The sequence below is a fragment of the Girardinichthys multiradiatus genome, chromosome Y, assembly GCF_021462225.1.
Source record: "Girardinichthys multiradiatus isolate DD_20200921_A chromosome Y, DD_fGirMul_XY1, whole genome shotgun sequence".
NCBI classification, from domain to species: domain Eukaryota; kingdom Metazoa; phylum Chordata; class Actinopteri; order Cyprinodontiformes; family Goodeidae; genus Girardinichthys; species Girardinichthys multiradiatus.
The window spans coordinates 16,594,377-16,617,979 of NC_061818.1; the positions used below are offsets into that span (position 1 = coordinate 16,594,377).

The window sequence follows — 23,603 nt, forward strand, 5'->3', positions numbered from 1 at the left end:
AAGGACCACCCCGCTGTCTAACCACTGGAAATTGGCTACGCAGGTGTTTCGTATCTAAATGCTACCAAAATTAATGTGCCGTTGTTACACTGTGGTTCTTAAAATTTCCGGCATACGTGGTATCCGATCAGTACAGTGGTTTACTGCAAATGTTTCATTTGCAAATTGTTTCAAGATTAAGAAATGGAATACAGTTCGTAGGTTGCTACTAAAGGGGCAGGGTTAGTACAAATAAAATCAAATTGCACTATTTGACTTAATGATTTTAGTCAAGAATTTCCTCCAGTTGAACTTCAGGACAGGCTAACCCTCTGGCTGAAAGTAACAGGACATGAATAACTATCACAGCCTGTGATCAGAGACTTCTCTTAGAGTAATTTACATTAAACGTTTACCATTTGAAACTTCTATGCCAGACCCTAAAATATTCTGAGCTTTATGGCTTTCATTTTTTGACGCCTCCAGAGAGATCATCGAACAACTCCAGCCATTAACATGGTTAGCAGCATAAAAGATGACAATAGGAAAGCAATGGTTCCACTTCTGATATAGAAATGAAGTCCGATATCTTTCTGTTTACATGTATATGATCCAAATGATGACCAGTAATTTAGCCAGTTTGTCTTATTAGCTTGTGTATTTAACTTTTATTGAAATTGAAATGCTCTAGACATGAAAAAAATGCTGAAAACAGCATTGCAGCATTAGTTTTTCTGAACTTGTGATACTTCGCCTTCTGACTCTGTATTAGCCCGTTTTCTGGGTGGCAGTTTGTTCACAGATTACAGATAGTTACATATTACTGAAATACAATCACTATAGGCAACTTAAAACACTTTGTGCAACAAGATTAAATTGTGTTTTTCTTATAAAAGCTTAAGCATCCTGAAATAAAGTAGAAAGCTTATCAAAACGTCCATAACTGCTTAATTGTATCTGTTTATAAATCCTGCTGTGTCCTCATGAAATTAGCTCTTGCATGCTGCTGTTCATTTTGATGCTGCCATTAAGGCAGATGGGAGCTGGCAGTATCCAGATCTACTGCCCTCTTGTGGCCACGAGGGGAGAGGTCCTGATGTGTACTCAGAAGGTTGATTTTTCATAGTGGGCTCTCCAAAGCTGGATCGACTCTCAGACTGAATGGGCCGCAGTGTGGTGTGCGGGTGGTGCTGGTCCTGCTCAGGACTGTCGTACCATTTTGGGCCTGAGTTGCTGTGGGATGTGAGATCCTCTGTGGACCTTGAGAGAGTGTGGCTGGGAAGGCACACGTAATCTTTATCATTAAGGGGGCATGGTGCCACAAAAAGAGGTGTGGCTCCATCTGATGATGTTTTATTGAGCTCTTTTTGCTGGACCTTCGCTGACATGGCTCCTGATTCCTGTGACAGATGGACATGCATTAAACAGGTGCAAAATCAAACAAAGAAACCAACACACAGTATTTGCTTTTGTGAAGTGTCCTACTCCTTCATTAAGTATATTTTTGAAGGTCAGCCATAAATCATTATGTGCTTTCATTGTTAGCAGTGGGTGTAAAAAGCTACATTCTGTTAAGGTATAAGTTTCCTGCTAAGTTTTATGCTGAGGATAAAAAATAAGGATTCAAAATCATCTGAAGATAAAAGCATCTCTTAAAACCTAACACATCAGGAAAGAATGATGTATTTTTCATGAGCAGAAAACGAATTTAAACATTTTCAGTGTTATTTTCAGTCTGTTATTTAATGTTAACCTGCTTGGACTGCAGCCCCTTTATGTGCTAGCTGAAAGATTTAGCATTAAAAAAAAACTAAAACTTTACTCTGAAACTAAAGTCAGAAGAAAAAATGCTAACAAAAGAGCTTGTGGCAATAGGACTGTTGACACAACAGACACCAAAATAACAGAACTAAAGTTCAAACTCAGTCTTGTACTCATACATACAAGCTAGCTTTAACACTGTAGAAAAGCTAGAAAGCTAGAAATTAGAAAGCATTTGTTAATGCATGTGAGGCTTTTGATGCGATCAATGGGGTGGAATTCAGTGTCCTGCTGCTTTATGACAGGGTATGTTACTTTTCTGTAAAATCACCGTCTTATATTATGTCTTTTTTCATAAGCAAGGGTAACAGACCAACTGGGAGGGGCATTTTTATACTCCGGGTTCCCCCAAGTGGTCCTATAATCATTAGCCATATTAATCAGACAGTTGGTGATGAAAAAGGGTGACAGGTATTAGTAATATGCAAGGCTGTGAAAAGCTTGCATTTCAATATCTAGTTAGTGATAAAAGTCCTAGAATTTTACACTTTTATTACTAACAAGTCTAGGATGTTCCTGCTAAGAGTTTCTTTGTTCTTGCCACACTTCAGTCTCCTGAGTACCAACTTTTAAATACCTGAGCCTATGTGAGTACTGTTTCTGACCTCGATGTCCTCAATGTACCCATCTTTTCAAAGCTACCTTCATAAGGATAATGCACCATGTCACAAAGGTCAAATCATCGCAACCTGGTTTCCTAAACATGACAATGACCTCACTGCACTCTAAGGGACACCGCAGTCACCAGATTTCAGTTCAACAAAGAACCTTTGGGATGGGATGGAATGGAAATATTACGTCCTGGATCAACAGCCAAAAAATCTGCCGCAACTGAATGATGCCGCCATGCCAGTTTGGACCAATATATCTGAGAAATGTGCCAGAAACATTGTTGAATCTATGCTAAGAAGAAATCTGGCAGTTCTGAAGCCAAAATGGGATTTAATCTGATACTAGCAAAGACTGCCCAATAAAGTAGCTGGTTAGTGTATATAACATCTTTAGGATTAAATGTCAGTTTATTTTTCATCTGATTCTTTAAAGAAATGTCAAATATTCATTTATTGTTCTACTCCATTGTTCTTGTTCAAGGTAGCTGACCTGACAGAAGATGTAAGGCCCACTGAAGCTTATAGCTGACGTGTCTAAACCATTAACGCTATCAGTTGTAGAGGGGAGTTTATCGCAGTTCCTGCATTTCCAGTTCTGATCAGCACAACTTTTCTCAGTGCCCTTGGTCGGCCACAGCAAAGTGTCTGAGGACCTGCAGGGGGAGACAGTGCATCATTTAATCATGTATTTCGTCAGACTGCCAACATCCGCTTCAACAGAAGAGTTTTTCCTGAAGAATTGTCGCATTATCTGACTGCTGTGGAGTTATGTGAGTGAAATGTGAAATTTAGTACCAGGTTGATATGCTGTCGAACTGCTGCACGTTACAAATAGAGGTCTTCTCACTTTGCATGAAGAATGGTGAAGGGGAAGACTGAATCAAAAGAAAACATGCGGAAATTAAGCAAAACTTAATCCAATACATAGTGGTGTGAAAAACTGTTTACCCTCTTACGTATTTCTTTTGTTTTGCTTTTTGTTACATTTAAATGTTTCAGATCAAACTAATTTGGACATTGCATAAAGATAACTCCAATAAATACATAAAGCAGTTTTCAAATTATGATTTCTGGTCCTGTGTGAAAAAGTTATTTCCTCCTATGTTAAATGATGAATTAACTGTAATAAAACTAATAAAATTAAAAAAAAGATGAGCTCAAGTCCCCAAATCAAACCTAGGCCTAATATTACCTGGCCTGCAAATTAAATAAATAATTTAAATAGAACCTCATTGACAGCTGAAAGATTTCACAAAGCAACACATCATCAAAACATAATTCAAAAACTGTAGAAAAACAGTGTTAGACATCTGTTATTCTGGAAAGGATTACAAAGACATTCGTTACCAAAGTGAGAACCATTATCCACAACTGGAGATGACATGAAGCAGTGGTGAACCTTTACAGGAGAGGCCAGTCAACCAAAATTACTCCAAGAGCACAGCACCAATTATAAAAACATACCCAGCATGACATCTAATGCATCGCAGATTTTACGTGCCTCGGTTAAGGTCAGAGTTTATAGTTCAACATTCAAAAAGAGAGATTGGACAAAGTGGCTTCCACAGTTCCTTGTCCAAAATCACCGCTGACCAAAAGGAAAACCAAACCCTGTCTCACATTTACCAAAATCATCTTGATGATCTTCAAGAATTTAGGGAAATATTATTTAAGGAAGGTGTGGTTCATGTTACATCTGACCTGAAACTGAAAGCATTTCAGAAACACACCAGCACACTGACAGTCAAACACCGTGGTGGTAGTGTGAGGCTTTGGTACTGCTTTGCTTCCTCAGGACCTGGATCACTTGCCATAATGAATTGTTGGACCACTTGTTTGCTGAGTATTGGATTATCTGCCCGTTGTTGGACGTCACTGTGCCCCTCCAATGGCATCGGCCATTTTGTACCCAGGACAGCCCGCTCCTACATATCCCATCAAGCATTGCGACTGATATGACTGGGCGTCCCCAGTCTGACGTCACAGGGTGCTATATAGGAGGAGCTCATGTTTGAAAACTCGCCTTCTGCTAGAAACCGGTCTGGTGATTGAAGCGCACCACTTTAAGAGAAGAACTCTGTGAAGAGTTTCATTCATTCTCTCTCGTTGGACAACGAACTATTCATAACTGAAGTCTGTGGACTAAGAAGGCCAGAGATTTCACTTTGCCGATCGAAGACGTGAGTTAACACGTAACTGAGAACATGGAGCTTCGGAGAGACGAACCGCTACCGTGTTTCATTTTCAAGTCGACTTTGATGGTCAGATCATATTTTTCCTTTTTGTCAAGAAGACCAAAGGACAAAGACTGACCGCTCCCCTGAAGTTAATTGTGGACGCACAATTAACTCAACCCCACTTTTTCTCGCCTGGAAGAAGACGACACCAAGTAAAACCAACCCTTTTTATTTTATCTTTTATTTCTTTATTAGAAGGCCTGGGCAGGGTCAGAGGTTGTAGAAGCGATCAGAATCGCTGGTTAGGATCTCATGTGTTCTGAATAATATGTGCATGTAACCTTGCTTGTTGAAACTTTGATGTGTTATGTAATATCGGGATCCACCGTGTTCCCCAGAGCTGTCTGTGTTTACTATCTGAACGCGAGTGCGTTGCAAAACTGGACTGTTAAAACGACCTCATGGTAAAATTCTCCATTTTACCTTTGTCTTCAATCTCACTGTGCTAATGTGCCGCCAAAAGTTATCAATCCTTTGTTTCAGGAGTAAAGGGGGGAAGTTTTATGATCAGAAGATCATAAAAGACACTCTAAGCTGCGCTCCAACCCCCCACCAATCATCACCACACCCCCCCTCTTCATATCCTCTCCTTTCCTCTGTTGTGCCATAAACTGCTGGTTGACTCAATACATTCCCACTACCGTTTGTTGATTTTGCTTATTTAGATGTGTTACCTCTGTGAATGTAGAATTTTGCATGTTGAGTAGGTGAAAATTAATAAATATTCACATAGATAAAGAGAGAGCGTTTGGTGTTTCATTGTGTGCAAAAAGTGATGTGTCAGTCAAAATAAGGTTCAAGTTCCACACGTTTCGGCAGAAACGGTCGATTAAACAGTGACATCTCCGGCAATAGTTATTAACTATTACGGAGTATTTAACGGTTGTAATTGTCAGAGGCGTTGAGCCACAATTACAACACCAGAAACCTCTCTGGTCTCGATTTGTAAATGAGGATTTATGGTTAAGAAATTGATTTTGTCAGATTATGATTTGTAATTATAATTATTGATCAAGATTATTCAATCAATAATCATAATCCCAACAGAATTCTGTTCTCTACCATAAAACCTTGCAGGAGAAGGTCCCGCCATCACTACAGGACCTTAAGCCCAGTCACACTTTGGTTCTGCAGCAGGAAAATGACCCAAAACACAGTAGCAAGGCCACCCCTGACTCAAAAAGACCAAAATAAGGAGTTTTGGAGTGGCTTAGCCAAGTTCTGGACTTAAAGCCAATTGAGATGATGACCTTAAACTCGCCGTTTATGCTTGAACCCTCCGAGGTGGTTGAATTAAAAGATTTCTACAAAGCAGAGTGGGTCAAAATCATCAGTGGTGATGTTAAAGACTTATTGCTAGTTATTACAAACTCCTGATGTCACGTGTTGCTTTTGAGGGCCGTGCAACTAGTTATTAGGTTTAGGGCGCACTTACTTTTTCACACAGTTTAAAGTTGGTTTGGATAGCTTTTTTCCCTTAATGAATGGAATCATCATTTGAAAACTGCATTTGGCATGTACTCAGGTTCTCTTTTTTCAATATTAAAATTCATATCCAAAACATTAAAGTGTGACAAAAAAGCTAATTTAGAAGAAATCTCTAAAATGTTTAAAGCATTTTTGTCACTCGAAGTAAATAATCCAGTCTCACCTTGATCTCAGACAGGGTCTTGCTTTTGCTTGGAGAGGGAACTGAATCCACCCACAACACGACTTTCCTAAATGATGAAAAGAAAAGTAAATGTACTTTAATTTAAAACAAAACATGCATGTTAAAAAAATATAAAATGGCAATTTTGACTTCTGTTTTCAGTGTATTTTAAATGTTGTAGTCACTAAAAGCAGGGCTTACTTCTGGCAAGCTGGAATGGTGTGGTACAGAGTCAGAAAGGCTGCGGCTGCAATCAAAGCACTGAAGAGATATATCAGTTTAAGGACTGACCAGGTGGCTGTCAGGGAACAGAAACCAGATTAAAGAGATGATCCTTAAAGGTCCCTGTTCACAGCATCATCATAATTTAAGTTTTTTTTTGGGTCTTTCAGAGAAAACAAAAACCAAAAACAGCAGGAAAGAATCAACATTGTGCACGCTCAAACTGTAAAGACCTTTATTTGAGGTCCACTTCGCAGGATCAGACCATTCTGAGGGGATTCCTTCGTAGGTGGAACCGCTTCCAGGGACGACCAGTGACCTCACTTTCACCTCGTAGTCCTGGAGTGGGATAAGAGATGTTCCCAGGATGGTCACGCATGTGGACCCCTTGGAACTGTTCAGCAGCAAAGAAGACCCCTGACGACAGAAAAAAAACAATCCATGAACATTCGGGAGTGTTTTCAGGAGCTAGTGAAGTGATTAGAAGCTAAATTACCTAAAATCATTTTACCTGATCTTTTGTCCTGTAATATGAGACCTGATAAAAGAGCTCTGAAGGTGCTGTAGATGGTGCAGACCACTCCACATCCCAGTCACCGTTTGTCTCTCTCACTTTCACCTGCTCCGGCGGTTTGGAACGGACTGTTTAAAGAAATAATTGTTCTTAGCTTGAGAAATAATGGTTTTTTTTCTACATTTATCATACAATTGTTCACTTTTTTTATTGCAACTTTGAAAACATACATTGAATAATGCTTGCATTCATGCTGCATACAGAGTTGTGCAAAAGTATAAAGTCATTTCTAATTTTGAAATAGAAGCATACTTTTCAAAACATTTTTCACTTTTAGAAATCTGCAAACTGGGGTATACATTTTTGTATAATAAAACAATATCCCAAGCTGAAAATTTCACCAAGCACAGGTTAATCCATTAGCTCCAAATGGAGACGGTACAACTGCAAACCTAGTAAGATGGCAGTCCATCTAATTCTACAGCCTGAACGAGGACAGCATTAATCCGATCAACTTCCAAGAGACCTTTTGATAATTTTGGGTGAGATCCACAGCTCGGTGAGAGAAGCAGTTTACAGGACAACTATTAGTCAGACACTACACTTCTGGTCTTTATGGAAGTGAAGCAAGTAAAAAGCTGTTGCTGAAAGACATCCCATTTACAGTCTGCCCCACGCTATTAAGTGTCATGATCCTTAGGTGTTTGAGTTTTGGGGTTTTTGTTATGTCTCTGTTTTTATTATTTGCCTGTTCAATATGTTCTCTAGTCACTGCTATTTTAGCTCTTCCATTGTGTATTTGTTTTCTAGTCTATTCTTGTGTCCATCACATTACTCTCCCTGTAAGCCTATTTTCCTGCTGTTTTGCCTGTGACTCCACCGTTTTCCTCATCCTGTTTCCTTGTGCTCATTGTAAGTTTTCTTATCATCATCCAATAAATTATCATGATCATCCAACGCTCTAGTCTGTGCCTTGGTCCTGCTCCTCAACCACACTGCACGACATGTAGGGGATGTATCAAACTGATAGTTTTGACCTGAAAAATGCTAAGTTTGGAGGAAAACTAACACTGCACCTTGAAAACACCATGTATATCGTGGGGATGCCTTTCCTCAACAAGGACCGGGTAGTTGGTCAGTGTTGATGGGAAGATGGATGAAGGTAAGTACAGGTCAGTCCTGGAAGAAAACCCGTCAGAATCTGCTAAAAACCTGAGACTTAGGTAAAGGTTCACCTTTCAGCAGGACAACAACCCCAAAAATACAACCAGAACCACAATGGAATGGTTCAAATCAAATTGTATTCATATTCAGTTGAAAAGTTGCACTCTCCATCAAATCTGACTGAGCTTGAGTCATTTTGTAAAGACGAATGGGCAAAATTCTGTCTCTAGACATGTAAAGCTGGTGAAGACCCTGCCCCCAAGCTTACAGCTATAACTGCTGGTTCTTCTATGATGCACTGGCTCTAGGGACCTGAATGTGTAAGAACTTGGGACTGTGACGTGACAAATTAGAAAATAGCTCAAGGGGTATAAACAAGTTCTGTAGTTGTATGTTTTGAAAAATCAGTTCAATTAGTCTGTTCACTGAAACCCTTTTCCCACTCATCATTATTAACTTTCTTTATGTGCATAATATATGACCTGTTGGATGGGTGCAAAAACTTGCTATCACTCATGTAAAAACCTTGTGTTGCAAGGCACCTGCACTATGCCTTCCTCCCTGTGTGTGTGAGATCATTGTTATCTCTGTGTGAACCAGCCTCCTTTCTTTCTCACACACAAACACCCTGTCTGAACTGTCTGTTGAATTGTGTATATAAATAAAGAGATAGGGTGTCAAAAACTTTGTAGTTTCACTGCAAAGTGGGCTACCCTTGCTGCAAGTAACTCTGACTGTATCGTTCTTACCTCTGAGTTGACTAAATAATACCTAACATTTATTGGTCCTTCGTAGCCGGATTAATTCAATAACCTTATTTCTCTTTGCTTTAACAGTGACTCTGGGATCCGTGGGGGAAGCCTGACGTCGAGCGAAGCACCGCTGCACAGCCTCCTTTAGCCGGAGTGGCTGAAAGTCCCGGTGTGTGTGAATTCACACCTGGCCAGTGGGTTATCGCCTTCCTCGGCGCGGGGTGACTCTCACAGGGTCCAGAGAGTCACCAAGAAGTCAACTCCGAGGTGAGACAGTTTTAAAATACAGTTCATAGGAAAAGTACTTAACAGTCGTTGGTAGTGCGTCGCCGGTAAGGACGCTGCATTGGGATGGTTTTATTCCACCGTGAAAGGAATAGTGACAAATTTGGTACAATCCCGCCGTGAAGGGGATTAAAGAAAACGACTGAGGATTATTCCCCTGTGAGGGAATAGAATAAGCGCTATATAAATAAAAGAAGAAAAGTACTTAACAGTCGTTGGTAGTGCGTCGCCGGTAAGGACGCTGCATTGGGATGGTTTTATTCCACCGTGAAAGGAATAGTGACAAATTAAGGTAGGGCCCCGCCAAGAAGGGGGCCAAATAAAACGACTAAGGGTTATTCCCCTGTGAGGGAATAGAATAAGCGCTATAAAAGTAAAAAGAACGGAGTAAATTGAGCTCATAAAATAACACCAAGTTAACTTAAAAAAAATTACAAGGTACCTGAAACTAACTGTGTGACTGTGTTGTGTGTGTTTGGAGGACTAAGCATTTTAATAGAATCATAGCAGGATTCTGCTAGTCCTGTGTTTTCTTTTGCCCAGATTAAAACTACGTACTGGTGACTTTGGACATTCAGGTCGGATTTCATTCCAGAAAATTAACACCGCTGCGAATTAGTCGCAGTAGAAGGCCGTGTTAATGTCCTCTCCTTAAAGTCTCATGCCAGTGACCTTTTATCTGGGACATTTATACTATAATTAAACTAACATAAATCATAATGGGGAAGAAACTAAGTAAACTAATTGACTTAGAAGGGGAGGTAAAGTTTATGGAGAACTATGTAAAAGGAGCAGGTATGATCTGTCATAGATGGAATAAAAAATAAAAAACATGGGTTTTTGGGCAAATTAGATACAAAGGATGTCTTAAAATTACAAGGGGATCTAAAATTAGAAATAATGAAAACTAAAAAGAGAAAAATAACAAAGAACAATGGGGAAAGAACAGAGAAAAATCTCTGATTTAACAGAAATATGTACACGATGGCATAAAAATACGGATTTTCAGGTAACTTAATTATCACTGAAATCCTAAAACTACACGGGGATCTTAAACTGGAGATTATGCATTCAAATGATTCAAGAGACAATAAAAAACCTTGCCAGATTATAATTTCAAAGGGGACTTTTCAGTCCCTGAGTGCTCACAGTTGATAAACAGATTAAAACAAAAAGTTTAATTAAAAAAACAACAATAAGAGCAGCTTTTAACTGACATAGCCATAATACTGATGCCTTAAGAAAAGCACAGGAAAAAACTTTCAGCTTAACTGAAAACAAATAAAGGGGGGCGGACTGCCACCCATCCCAGGTTAGAATACCAAGGTAGCCCCAAATTATAAAGACTAAGAGATGGTTTTAGAGGACGTGGTAAAATAAGTTAAAAGAGGAGGTGACAATGTGGACAACATGGAAACTGTCCAACTGGACAACCCAGTGAACAATGACTAGAGAAGAGAGAACAGAATGTTGTTAAAGAAGTAATCTGAGAGTAAAATATTTTGTAGGCAAGCATTAGTGAGAAACAGGTGCTTTAAAAATCATTCTATGGTGTTATACTACCAACAATATCATGATAAAATGCAAAAGATTCATTTTACAGGGAAATAATTCCATATTTGGCTCAGATTGTGTGCATTCTTGATTTTTCCTCTTTGAGAGAAGTTAAATTTCAGCTCTGTGAAACCACCTTGACAAAGAGATGCAGCTGCCTGAAAACAAAGATAAAACTTCTGCAAACAGTAGAAGCCTGTCTCTGCTGAAAGGTCTGAAAATAAAATTGTAACTCTACCCTGCATGTGTCAAACTCAAGGTCCGCGGGCCAAAACCGGACCCCAGAAGTTTAGTGATTCTCTAGAAGTAGAGCCTTTTAATATGGTGATTGTGTGCTTGAATGTTATTTTGTCAATCAATAAGCAGTTTTGTTTACATTCTGCCACAATCTGCCTTTTGAAAATGTTTTGAATCTTGCGCTTTATGTATAAAAAAAAAAAAAAAAGAAAAGAAAAATTGGCTAAAGTCTGCAGACACAAAATGAACCTGGATTGAAGCTCTAACTAAGTTTATTTAATCTGAGATCCTCTCCAAATGCAACAGTATATGTCAGTCTACATGAGATACTAACAACTTCACCTACTGGTATAATATAAAGATCTGATTTAATATGTGAAACAAACAATGATGAAAGTTTTTCAACAGGTGATGCTCATCCAGGAGGAAGACAGTGTTCCTAGGAAATGCAGCTCATTCATTAACAATCAATTTTTCTCCTATAGGTGAAAGTTTTGCTGACTAATCATAGGCTGGATCTATGAAACATTATGAGCACAGAACAAATGACCAAGGTTCTGACTGACTTATGAACCTCACTGACCTGACAATGATAACATGACACCCAACAGATAACACCTTTAAGGTGGACCCACTAAGACCACCTTATTGATTCTTGGTGAATAAAAAAAAAAGAATTGAAGCGTTCAAAACAGACCTAGTGGAAACAAAAGGGGTTATGAGGAAACAATGTGCATTTTAAGAATAATAGAAGTCAAATTATGTTCAAATTTTTGCAAATAAAATGACTCTGACAGAGAAATAAGTAAGTAGTGTGTGAATGTGTGTGAATGGGAATGACTGATTTCATTGTAATGCATCTTTGAGGGACCTTAAAAGCGCTAATAAAGGTCTGATGTTCTGATGATCTTTGCCAAATTTATATCTTAATAAGGTTTCCAGAATCTTTTTCGAAAAATTATATAAAGATATCAAAGGTTCTACCTGTATTGAAAATACTGATAACCATAAGAAAGTTCATAGATCCGTCTTCAATTTTTCCTAATTCTTTTACAAACAGGTTATTTAAACTTTCATGTGGCCAAATGTCTGTATTTGACTTTCTGTTTTTGTGAAATAAATGTCTTTCATGTTATGTAAAAATTAGAGTCTTCAACATTACCATAATAATATTAGGTCAGTTCTCTATGGTAAAACAAAAAGATTTTAACAGATGTTTAGACTTTTTCCAGTCAGGTTCAAAATGATTGAATTAGACTCAAACTTAACATAAGATGAAATGAACCTTAACAGAATTACTGGACTGGACTGAAATAGAGAAAACTTGAGTTAATTGAAACAAACTTTAGTTACTTGAACTAAATACAAAGCTGACTGAAAGTGTATGTTGTATCTATAAAACTGGGTAAGACAAACTAAGATTATAAGATATAATATGCCCTTCATTTTTTGTGTTAATCAGTGAGTGAGTTTTTATTTTTTATTTTTAATAAGCACTAAACCAAACATTATTTATAATAATAGCAACTACCAAAAATATTGATCTCATTTTTAAATGTAATAAGGACTTACTTTATAAAATATGATAAAAAATAATAAGAAGAATTTGGAAAAACAGAGGCTTTAAACCTCTGCAGGAACAGCACTGACACTGTCAAAAGTGGATCCTAATACAGGAATCTGGAAGCTCATTCTGGCGTGGACAGTCAAAGTCCATCCAAGGACACATTTAGATGAGGCAGAGGGACAAATACAGGGATTAGCTGAGAGCAAAGAGAGCAACATGCATCCTGCCCTAGCTGCTGTCCCACCTGAACTGTGGTCCCAATCATCAACTGATGTAGGACTTATAAAGGGGTTCCCACCATACAAGGTTAAACTAATATCTGAAAAAAGGCCATTAGTCCGTCAATACCCCTTAAAGCCAGAAGCTGAAGAAGGTATTAAGCCAATAATACAAGATATGTTGAAGTCAGGAATATTAAGAGAAGCACCTGACGCTACATGCAAGACATATCACACTGACATCGCTATTATTATCACAGCCAAACATAACTCTAAAAAGATGTGCTCTTTAAATCCAAGTACTCTAATACCTACTGCAGAAGATGGAAAACCACATTCTTATAAAGCAAAAGTTGAAGAAGACACCAAACCCAGACAAGACATTTCTCAAATCCTTATACCAGATTCATGTGTTGTGTTTGTAGATGGCTCAGCATCTAAAGATGAATATGGAAAGAATAGAGTTGGTTATGCAGTAACAACCATCGATAGGATAATAGAAGCTAAATCTCTACCCAATACATGCTCAGCCCAAACAGCAGAATTATATGCTGTAGTAAGAGCATGTGAATTACATGAGGGACAAATACTTACTATATACACAGACAGCCAATATGTTTTCGGATCAGTACATCACCATGCTCAGATTTGGCAAAATAGAGGTTTTAAAACATCATCAGGGACAGAACTAACTCATTTCAACCTATTAAAGAGAAAATGTCAGATCTGCTATTTATAGACACAGACGTGCTGAAAGATGCCCAACAGTCAGCACCCAAGACAGAAATAAAGGCCTGGCTAAAGAGAGGAGCACAGAAAAAAGATGACATCTATCAGATAGAAGATAAACCAATCCTCCCAAAACATTTATACAACACAGCGGCTACAGTGACACATTGGGAAGACCCACGTGTCAAGGGGGGAATATGTCACATCTGGTAAAGCATTAATGCTACACTATAAATATTTCTGACTATGCAAAGAATTTTTGCAGATCATGCATAATTTGTTGCAAACACGGGGGAAGAAATATTGCCTAGTTGTAATAGATGAACCTAGTGACACATTTCTTCCCCACATATGGTATCCCATAGATTATAAGGTCAGATAATGGAAATCATTTTGTAAATAAATTAATAGAACTAAGTTCTAATGCATTAGGATTTCAGTTAAAGATTAAGGAAAACAATGGAAGAAACAGGGAGGCCATGGCCCGAATGCCTATCCCTGGTTAAATTATGGATGAGAATAACTCCAAATCAAACTGGTCTTACTCCATTTGCCACCTACTGTACATCATTGTATAACTCCACCCACTATATTCTGAGTCTGAGATCACGTGACACCAAGTTGCTGATGTAAATTTGTATTCTCAAAGAAATAGTACACGGCAGACCGTTTTCTCTACCCTCTGACATGAATGAAATATAGAAAGCACAACAGGAAACTTCATTAGCTGAGTGGATGAATAAAATGTTGCAGACAAAAGAAGAACAAATGTCCAGTGGTCTGCCGATAATCTCTGCTCCTATCCCACAGAATGACCTGAGGCCTGGAGACCTGGTCCTGATTAAGACACTCCACAGGAAGGATTGGAGCACTCCTCGGTGGAAAGGGCCGTTTCAAATACTCCTGACAACGCCCACAGCTCTGAAAATAGCAGAGAGGCCTTCCTGGATCCATAAAAGCCACTGTAAGCCAGTTTTGCCGTTACAGGAGCCAAACCAACCGACGGGGTAAGCAGAAGGAAGTCCGGGTTCAAAGGAGTTGGAGGACCCATAGGGCCCAGCGTCTCAAACCGGTGAAGAAAACAGCTGATCTGCGCCCAATTATAAAATGGCTCTCTGTAACATGTGGACAGGACTGATAAGCCTGAGCTTAATTCTGGTAGCAGGACTCTTTCTCTATCTAAAGCAGGATCCACAGGAGGTGATACCGAACCAGAAGAGATGGACATCAGACGGGACCCATCTCAGACCACTGACAGAAGAACATGACGCACATCCATTCCTACAGAATTTCTGGTATTGTTCACGGTGGCATATGCAACACTGAACCAGGTAGAAATGCACGAAAATGAAGGGGACGATTATGATGACATGTTGTAAATAAATCACATCAAAAGCCTGAGTGTACTCATACATTGTATTTCATAAAATGACCTTACAGCAGAAAATCGAAAGAAGTTGTTGCTTAAGTGAAATGAGAAAAAGTACAATGATGACATAAACAGGGCAGATTTTTTAATTCTTTTATTTTTATGATTTCAAGTATCATTCTTTTATTTTATGATTTCAAGTATTATTCTTTTATTTTTATGATTTCAAGTATTATTCTTTTATTTTTATGATTTCAAGTATTATTCTTTTATTTTTATGATTTCAAGTATTATTCTTTTATTTTTATGATTTCAAGTATTATTCTTTTATTTTTATGATTTCAAGTATTATTCTTTTATTTTTATGATTTCAAGTATCATTCTTTTATTTTATGATTTCAAGTATTATTCTTTTATTTTTATGATTTCAAGTATTATTCTTTTATTTTTATGATTTCAAGTATCATTCTTTTATTTTATGATTTCAAGTATTATTCTTTTATTTTTATGATTTCAAGTATTATTCTTTTATTTTTATGATTTCAAGTATTATTCTTTTATTTTTATGATTTCAAGTATTATTCTTTTATTTTTATGATTTCAAGTATTATTCTTTTATTTTTATGATTTCAAGTATTATTCTTTTATTTTTATGATTTCAAGTATCATTCTTTTATTTTATGATTTCAAGTATTATTCTTTTATTTTTATGATTTCAAGTATTATTCTTTTATTTTTATGATTTCAAGTATCATTCTTTTATTTTATGATTTCAAGTATTATTCTTTTATTTTTATGATTTCAAGTATTATTCTTTTATTTTTATGATTTCAAGTATTAATCAACATTTAACTTTTAATGGTCGCCGAGGGCGGCGGGGCCGTATGAGTATTTCCCACAAAATATAATCTGTTTACCGTCCGTGGGTTTTCGCTCATACAAAGTATTTTTCTTACTCGTTTTTATATTAAATGTTTTTACTTGTGATAAAAGGAGGGACTGTTGGATGGGTGCAAAAACTTGTTATCACTCATGTAAAAACCTTGGGTTGCAAGGCACCTGCACTATGCCTTCCTCCCTGTGTGTGTGAGATCATTGTTATCTTCGTGAGAACCAGCCTCCTTTCTTTCTCACACACACCCTGTCTGAACTGTCTGTTGAACTGTGCATATAAATAAAGAGATAGGGTGTCAAAAACTTTGTAGTTTCACTGCAAAGTGGGCTACCCTTGCTGCAAGTAACTCTGACTGTATCGTTCTTACCTCTGAGTTGACTAAATAATACCCAACATGACCTAATGTAGGTACATTTTAAGAAAAATTCAAAACATTTTCTTGATCACAGGAATATAATGGCTAAATACGTCCACAAGGAGCCAGTATTTAACAAGATAGTCATATCAGTGCCTACATCCCAAGTGAAAGAGCTGATCAGAGGTGGTACTTATTTAGATTTAATAACACAAAGCAAACACTAGGTGATGCTGTACAACAATGACAGGAACCTGGTTAACCACTGTTTGTTTGCACTGCTTCCTGTGGTTTTAACTGCCCCTTGTGTGTTTTTAATTTAGCTGATATGCTCAGATAGGCACAGAGAGACTTCCGCCTCGCCTTTTCACCTTCTCCCCTAAAATGATTGCCTCCATATTCTGTGCACTCACTGTATTTGTGGGCAGCAAAAGTCTTAGCATTGTGTGTCAGCAGGAGCTTCAGCTGCAGAGTTTCAGGGTCCACATTAGTGAGAAGGCAGCTGTATCTCATTTCAGTCCCTCTGGTAGATCTCACTGCTGGGTTCAAGCAACATCTCTCATACCTAAGAGCATCGACACTTCCGTTACTTCAGAAGTAAGATGGCAGGTGCATTTTCAGCTTCAAACACATAACATCAACAAGCGCTGTGTTTGACTTACTGTGCAGTCTGGGTGTGTCGACAGGTCAGCTGGTAGGCGATGAGATAGGCCAGCTCTCTGCTCACTTCCCAGCTACACATCACTTCCTTTTCTCCATCCAGAACACAGTGCAAAGAGGGAAGCTGCCCAGACTCTGATGCCAAAGTGACAGGAAAGGAAAGTTAGTATCACTGCTGGAAATCACCAGACGTAGTTCCTATAAAACTGAAAAGGCCCAGAAGATTGATGTTCCTAAAGAAAGCAACAATTTGATCTACAGTGTCTGGCAAAACTGTTCATACCTCCTGAACCTTTTACATCTTATCATTTTACAAACACACATTTTATTACTTACTGGGGTTTTATGTGACAGATCAACAGATAATGTTTGTGAAGTGGTAGGAAACATGTTCATGGTTTTGTAAAGTTTTCATAAATCAAAATCTGTAGCAAAAGTGTAGCTTGCATTCATGGTTAGCCCCTATGTGGTATTACTAGAACTAACGGTGCAATTACAGCTGCAAGTATTTTGGGGTAAATCTCTAGCAGCTCTTACCAGCTGAAAAAAAAAGCCTTCCCATGGCATGATGCTGCCGTCACCAGGTTTTTACACTGGAGGAATGTTTTCAGGTTGATGTGCAGTAGTAGTTTCTGTAACATATATAGTATTGCATGTTGACCAAAAATATCAATTTTCGGGCTCATCTGAGAACTCTTTCTTCCCACTTTTCTAGAGTGCAAAACTAACAGATTTCCTTACAAGAGGTTCAACCACCTGAGTCATGGATCTTTCCAGCCCCTCCAGATTTATAAAGCTGTATGCTCTTTTTGTCCAGCTTGTTAGGCAAATTCCAGAGGCCATTGGTTGCCCTAGATTTTATTTAGAGGTGTCAGAGTAAAGGGGTATGAATAAAAATGCCTTCTACCACTTCACAGTTGTATGCTACTTTGTGTTGGTCATTCACATTAAATCCCAATAATGTACATTAAAGTCTGTGGTTGTAATGTGACGAAAAGTGAAAAAAAAGTTTAAGAGGTATAAACCTGTTGCATGCCTCCTTATTTCACTCACCATCTCTAGTTTTCCAAATCACCACAGGACTCCATTCGCTCCACCGGCCCAGACTGGCCTTGGTTCTCACCTTGGCTTCGTATCTATGGCCTGGAAGCAGCCACTGCCTCTTAATTGTCATTCTGGTGGTTGCGACAGTCTTGATCTGGGTAGAGAGGCGCAATTAACATCAAAACCAGAAACAGTGAGCTCTAAAAGGCACTGATTCACTATGTCTTAGACTTATTGTTTCTAATGAGCTGTACAGAAATTTAGTCAAATGTTGATTTAAAGTATTTGGGACTCACAGTCCACGTGTCCTCAGCCTGGTGCCTGAAGCTGAGCTGAAATGTGAGGTTTTTGTTCAGGGAAGAAGATGGAGGATATGGGCTGGACCACTGCAGCATTTGGCTTCCATCATTTTGCTCTGACACAGACAGATTCCCAGGCGGACGTGCTCTCACTGTGCAACACCATCAAACAACAACGCCATCACTGTAAAATTCAGTTTTACGCTATATAAGCTACTACAGTTCATTTTACTGCTATCTGTGCTCACTGTGCTGAACAAGATCTTGAGCTGTATGCTGGGAAGGTGAGCAGAGGCTTGCTGTCTGGTTGTTCATGAAGAAAACAGTATGGCGGGTGCCAATAGCAAATACAAAAGTTTTAAATCTGCAGTGGACAACTCCATCCTCGGTTGCATTTTCAGCTTCAAAAGGCACACACAGCTCACTGTGTAGAAATAGACATGAATCAGTTAGACTGAAAATCATCTCTAAAGAAGTTAACTTCTATAAATGTTGCTCCTGTCCTTCTCCTGTCCCTTCAGCTCCATTTACCTGCTGTTATCTTCAATATCTTTCTTGAACCAGACCTGTATTGTCATGTTTGTTGGTGGCTTCCACTTGCAATCCACATGGGAACTGTAGTCATTATAGCATTGTAAGGACTGCAGCCAAGGGGACACTGTAGAAAGAGAAATACCTGTAAATTCAATGCTAAAGAACTGTAAATAATAATTTAGCATAACATTTCCTATCATAATTCTCCAATTGGTATATGAGGGAATTAAAGGAACAGGTCAGAATTTTTTGAAAGAAGCTTCTGTAGAGGTTTTATCAGCCGTCAGTATCTTACCTCTCTAGACAAGCTCAGTTTAGAGAAACACTTTAGCTCCCACTGGATAGTTAAGATTTCAGCTTCTCAGTTCCAAAGCGGATTTCTACAATCTCTGTATACATTTATACCATCTTCCTTCGGGGTTAACATTGTTTTGGAATTAAGTTAAACTTCACAACGCTGTTTTTTTACACAATGAACTTGACCTTGAGTTCTTAAGCTTAGCTCTCTGTTGACATTTTAAATTCACTCAAGAGTGAAGCCTTTTAAAACCAATAAGGGTTTACAACATATTTCACCTTCCTTGTAAAGAAAAGATATTTCCACTTAAAGGCCAGACGTTCATTTCTACGTGCCTCTCGGCATGCTTGAAAATTTAATACAGAAGCATATGCAGGCATAAAACCTTGTCAATTATGTTGAGTATTTTTTTTAATTTAAATTTGTTGTTTAATTTAAATCATGATCAAAAAAGCAGATTGATCCCCAACTTTAACTTTCATAGAAAGTAACATCCCAGATTAAAGTTGTTCTTTCTTCAAGGAAAGCTATCCGTATTGCATGGCTTAATTGATGCTTATGTAATGATATAAAGGGGTTGGACAATGAAACTGAAACACCTGTCATGTTAGTGTGGGAGGTTTCATGGCTAAATTGGACCAGCCTGGTAACCAGTCTTCATTGATTGCACATTGCACCAGTAAGAGCAGAGTGTGAAGGTTCAATTAGCAGGGTAAGAGCACAGTTTTGCTCAAAATATTGAAATGCACACAACATTATGGGTGACATACCAGAGTTCAAAAGAGGACAAATTGTTGGTGCACATCTTGCTGGCGCATCTGTGACCAAGACAGCAAGTCTTTGTGATGTATCAAGAGCCACGGTATCCATGGTAATGTCAGCATACCACCAAGAAGGACGAACCACATCCAACAGGATTAACTGTGGACGCAAGAGGAAGCTGTCTGAAAGGGATGTTCGGGTTCTAACCCGGATTGTATCCAGAAAACATAAAACCACGGCTGCCCAAATCACGGCAGAATTAAATGTGTACCTTAACTCTCCTGTTTCCACCAGAACTGTCCGTCAGGAGCTCCACAGGGTCAATATACACGGCCGGGCTGCTATAGCCAAACCTTTGGTCACTCATGCCAATGCCAAACGTAGGTTTCAATGGTGCAAGGAGTGCAAATCTTGGGCTGTGGACAATGTGAAACATGTATTGTTCTCTGATGAGTCCACCTTTACTATTTTCCCCACATCCAGGAGAGTTACGGTGAGGAGAAGCCCCAAAGAAGTGTACCACCCAGACTGTTGCATGCCCAGAGTGAAGCATGGGGGTGGATCAGTGATGGTTTGGGCTGCCATATCATGGCATTCCCTTGGCCCAATACTTGTGCTAGATGGGCGCGTCACTGCCAAGGACTACTGAACCATTCTTGAGGACCATGTGCATCCAATGGTTCAAACATTGTATCCTGAAGGTGGTGCCGTGTATCAGGATGACAATGCACCAATACACACAGCAAGACTGGTGAAAGATTGGTTTGATGAACATGAAAGTGAAGTTGAACATCTCCCATGGCCTGCACAGTCACCAGATCTAAATATTATTGAGCCACTTTGGGGTGTTTTGGAGGAGCGAGTCAGGAAACGTTTTCCTCCACCAGTATCACGTAGTGACCTGGCCACTATCCTGCAAGAAGAATGGCTTAAAATCCCTCTGACCACTGTGCAGGACTTGTATATGTCATTCCCAAGATGAATTGATGCTGTATTGGCCACAAAAGGAGGCCCTACATCATACTAATAAATTATTGTGGTCTAAAACCAGGTGTTTCAGTTTCATCGTCCAACCCTTGTAGATGGAATTATAGTCACATTGGTTCTGAATGTCACTATAAAATTGGAATGGAATTAATTACTTTAAATTTAATTTAGACCAATTTAGATTCGATACACAGGGCTGAGACAATGTATTTGCCCCTCGGCAGGGCAGATTTTCTTGTTTTTTCTTTTTTGTCTTTTTTGATAATTATTCTCAGTGTGTTTTGATGTATTCCCAACGCCTTAGAAATGGCTTTTAAACCCTTTCCTGACTGATAGCGATTTATTTTTGATTTGTTCTTCAATCTTTTTCAATGTTTGACATCTTTTAGACTACTTCAGGTATACTCTATTTATTTGATTTCTTGATGCTGCAGGCCATTCAATAATCACTTGGTATTTAATCAGGTTATCTTTTTCATATCCTCCAATTTTGTTTGAGGATATGACAAAACAAAAGAAAAAACAGCACAGTAACTGGTTATTAAATAACCCAATTTGTCTTGTAAAACCATACAATATTATTTGTTATAATTTGCCACGATACAGATAAACTGAAATGTCGAATGATTAATTCTAAAAAAAACAACCCTTGCAGTTACTGTGCATCAGTTGTAATTACTGTAAACCAAGGTCTCACAAGTGTCACAATTATGCATGAAAGAAACATAAAATATGTGCTGATTCTGATTGGTGTTTTTAAAGGTTTTTTTTTAAGTCAATACTCACTGTTGTGTAAGCTGTTGGTCTCGTGAATGTCACAATGATCGAGACCAGAAAGGAGAGCCCGATTCGGGAGTACCAACCACACCAAGAACCAGAGGAGAGCCATTCCTTCCCCTGACAGCAAGGGTTCACAGAGTCCCGTTTCTTTTTTTTTCTTTTTCTCAGATCCAGATCAGCTGCTTATCTTTACATCTTCAAGACACTCATGCCTCAGAGGTGAGGCTGTTTTCTATGTAGCCAACATGTGATTGACAGAGACAGAGTGAGAGAGAAACAGCTCATTTACTAGAAATAACGTAGAAATGAGTCATGACCACTTCACCATCAGACTTCCGCTTTGAGTGTATGCTTTTTGTGGGATGTCACCACACATCCGCCTTCCTCTTATCTCTCGCTCTCAGATGTGATATAGAAAAAAAAACATAATCTAGGAGGAGCACACACATTGGCATGAAAAAAAAAAATACATGGCATGAATTTAAAGTTTACTTTTGCAGACATTAATGCATGAAAGGATGGCTTAACCATCAAATTAGAAAGGACAACAGAAAACCTCGAGCCGTTTCAGCCACCCACACAAGACAGACAAGACCTTCTCATTTTAAAGACATAGAGGTATTTTAAAAATAATTTTCCAGGCGTAGCGCTGATGGTGTAGGGGTTATGCGTGCGACCATATAGGGTGGCTACAGTCCTCAAAGCGACTGTCCCGGGTTCAGGTCCCGGACCTGGCGACATTTGCTGAATGTCTCCCCCTCTCTCTACCCCACTTTCATGTCTGCCTACTGTCAAAAAAGTAAAATAAAGGCCACTAGTGCTGAAAAAAATAAATAAAAATAATTTTCCACAAAATAAAAAATAAAACATTTTTAAAATTATTTTTACATATATCTCATATCTGCACAGTTTCATTTAGAAATTATTTTATTTACTTACAAAATAAATAAAAAAATAAACAGAATCCTTCTTCAGCTTTAAATAATTAAAAACAAAAATAAACAAATAAATCTCTCATTCACCTTTAAGGTTTTTTAATATAGCCTCCTAATAAAAACGTAATCCCTTTAATTTAGCGAAACGTGATGTAAAAATCCCATAAATTCCTGCAAAAATATTTTAAGATTAGATATGTAAATTACTTTTTAGAATTCTGAAATATGCTTTAAACATTAGTTTGAAATGTGCAACTTCAAAACTGGGGAAACAACAAATAAAGTTTCGGTTAATATTTAAAGAGGAAAGGTCACAATATCAGTGCCTCTTTTGCAAATAAGGGGGTTTTTAAGGGTCTCTCGGGCTTGACGTTTACATTTTTAGTTGCTGTTTTACAGTAGCAGGTTGGGAAAACCCCACAAAGAGAATATCAGGAATCCAGCAAAAAAGTCAGAAAGTCAATCTGTTGATGTTTGTGGTGTTTGACACCAGGGCTGACGTGAAACCTTCAGGCAGAGACAAATAAAAGTTGCAATGGTTTACACACAGAAAACCACATAGATGCTGTGACTATGAGTTATATTTCTGAATGTTTCATCATGTGTGAGCTTGATCCATTATTATGGGCATATCTAAATATGAACATTTCAGTCTTATATTTATATACAGTATATTGTTTTTATCAGTCCTAATGAAGATAAACATTAAGTCTAGTCTAGTTTGACTTATTCATATAATGGTTATTATCATAGTCTGGTTTATTATTATCATATATGATCTGAGTGCATTGATACACAGACTTCTTGCGATAGTGAAAAATCTGATTAAAACTCACCCAGTTAATCTTCTTTTCATTGGTGAAGAATACCTTTCCTTTGTCCGTCAGTCGTCACTGCTTCTTTCTTGTCTGACAGCTCCTAACAAACACTGATGAGAAGTCTGTGGGAGTTTCCTGTGTGACGGCTTCAGTTTCCCCTTTCTGTCCAGGCTCGCTCTTAATGTTAGCTTGTCTTTAATACACAATCAGTTGTTTTGTTTTTGTGCGAAGACACACCAAAAAGGTCAAATTGCTGAGTACATTAAAAGAAATCAACATCTGATGTATTATTCTGGAAAAATTGCATTTGTAGTTACTCGTTTGTT

At 38.2% G+C, this 23,603-nt stretch overlaps 1 protein-coding gene across 1 annotated transcript; it reads right to left on the minus strand.

Moving 5' to 3' along the window:
- Positions 1-618: 618 nt before the first annotated feature.
- On the minus strand, positions 619-23,396 carry LOC124863804 (cytokine receptor common subunit beta-like). Its single transcript, XM_047358300.1, has 15 exons — positions 23,296-23,396; positions 21,531-21,756; positions 18,695-18,821; positions 18,412-18,587; positions 18,161-18,315; positions 17,874-18,018; positions 16,823-16,955; positions 16,574-16,725; positions 7,033-7,163; positions 6,755-6,938; positions 6,501-6,597; positions 6,300-6,366; positions 3,207-3,286; positions 2,902-3,064; positions 619-1,379 (listed from the first exon to the last, which is right to left on the minus strand). The coding sequence occupies exons 2-15, from the start codon at positions 21,631-21,633 to the stop codon at positions 990-992; spliced, it is 2,103 nt and encodes a 700-aa protein (XP_047214256.1). The 5' UTR covers positions 21,634-21,756; positions 23,296-23,396; the 3' UTR covers positions 619-989.
- Between the last annotated feature and the right edge of the window lie 207 nt (positions 23,397-23,603).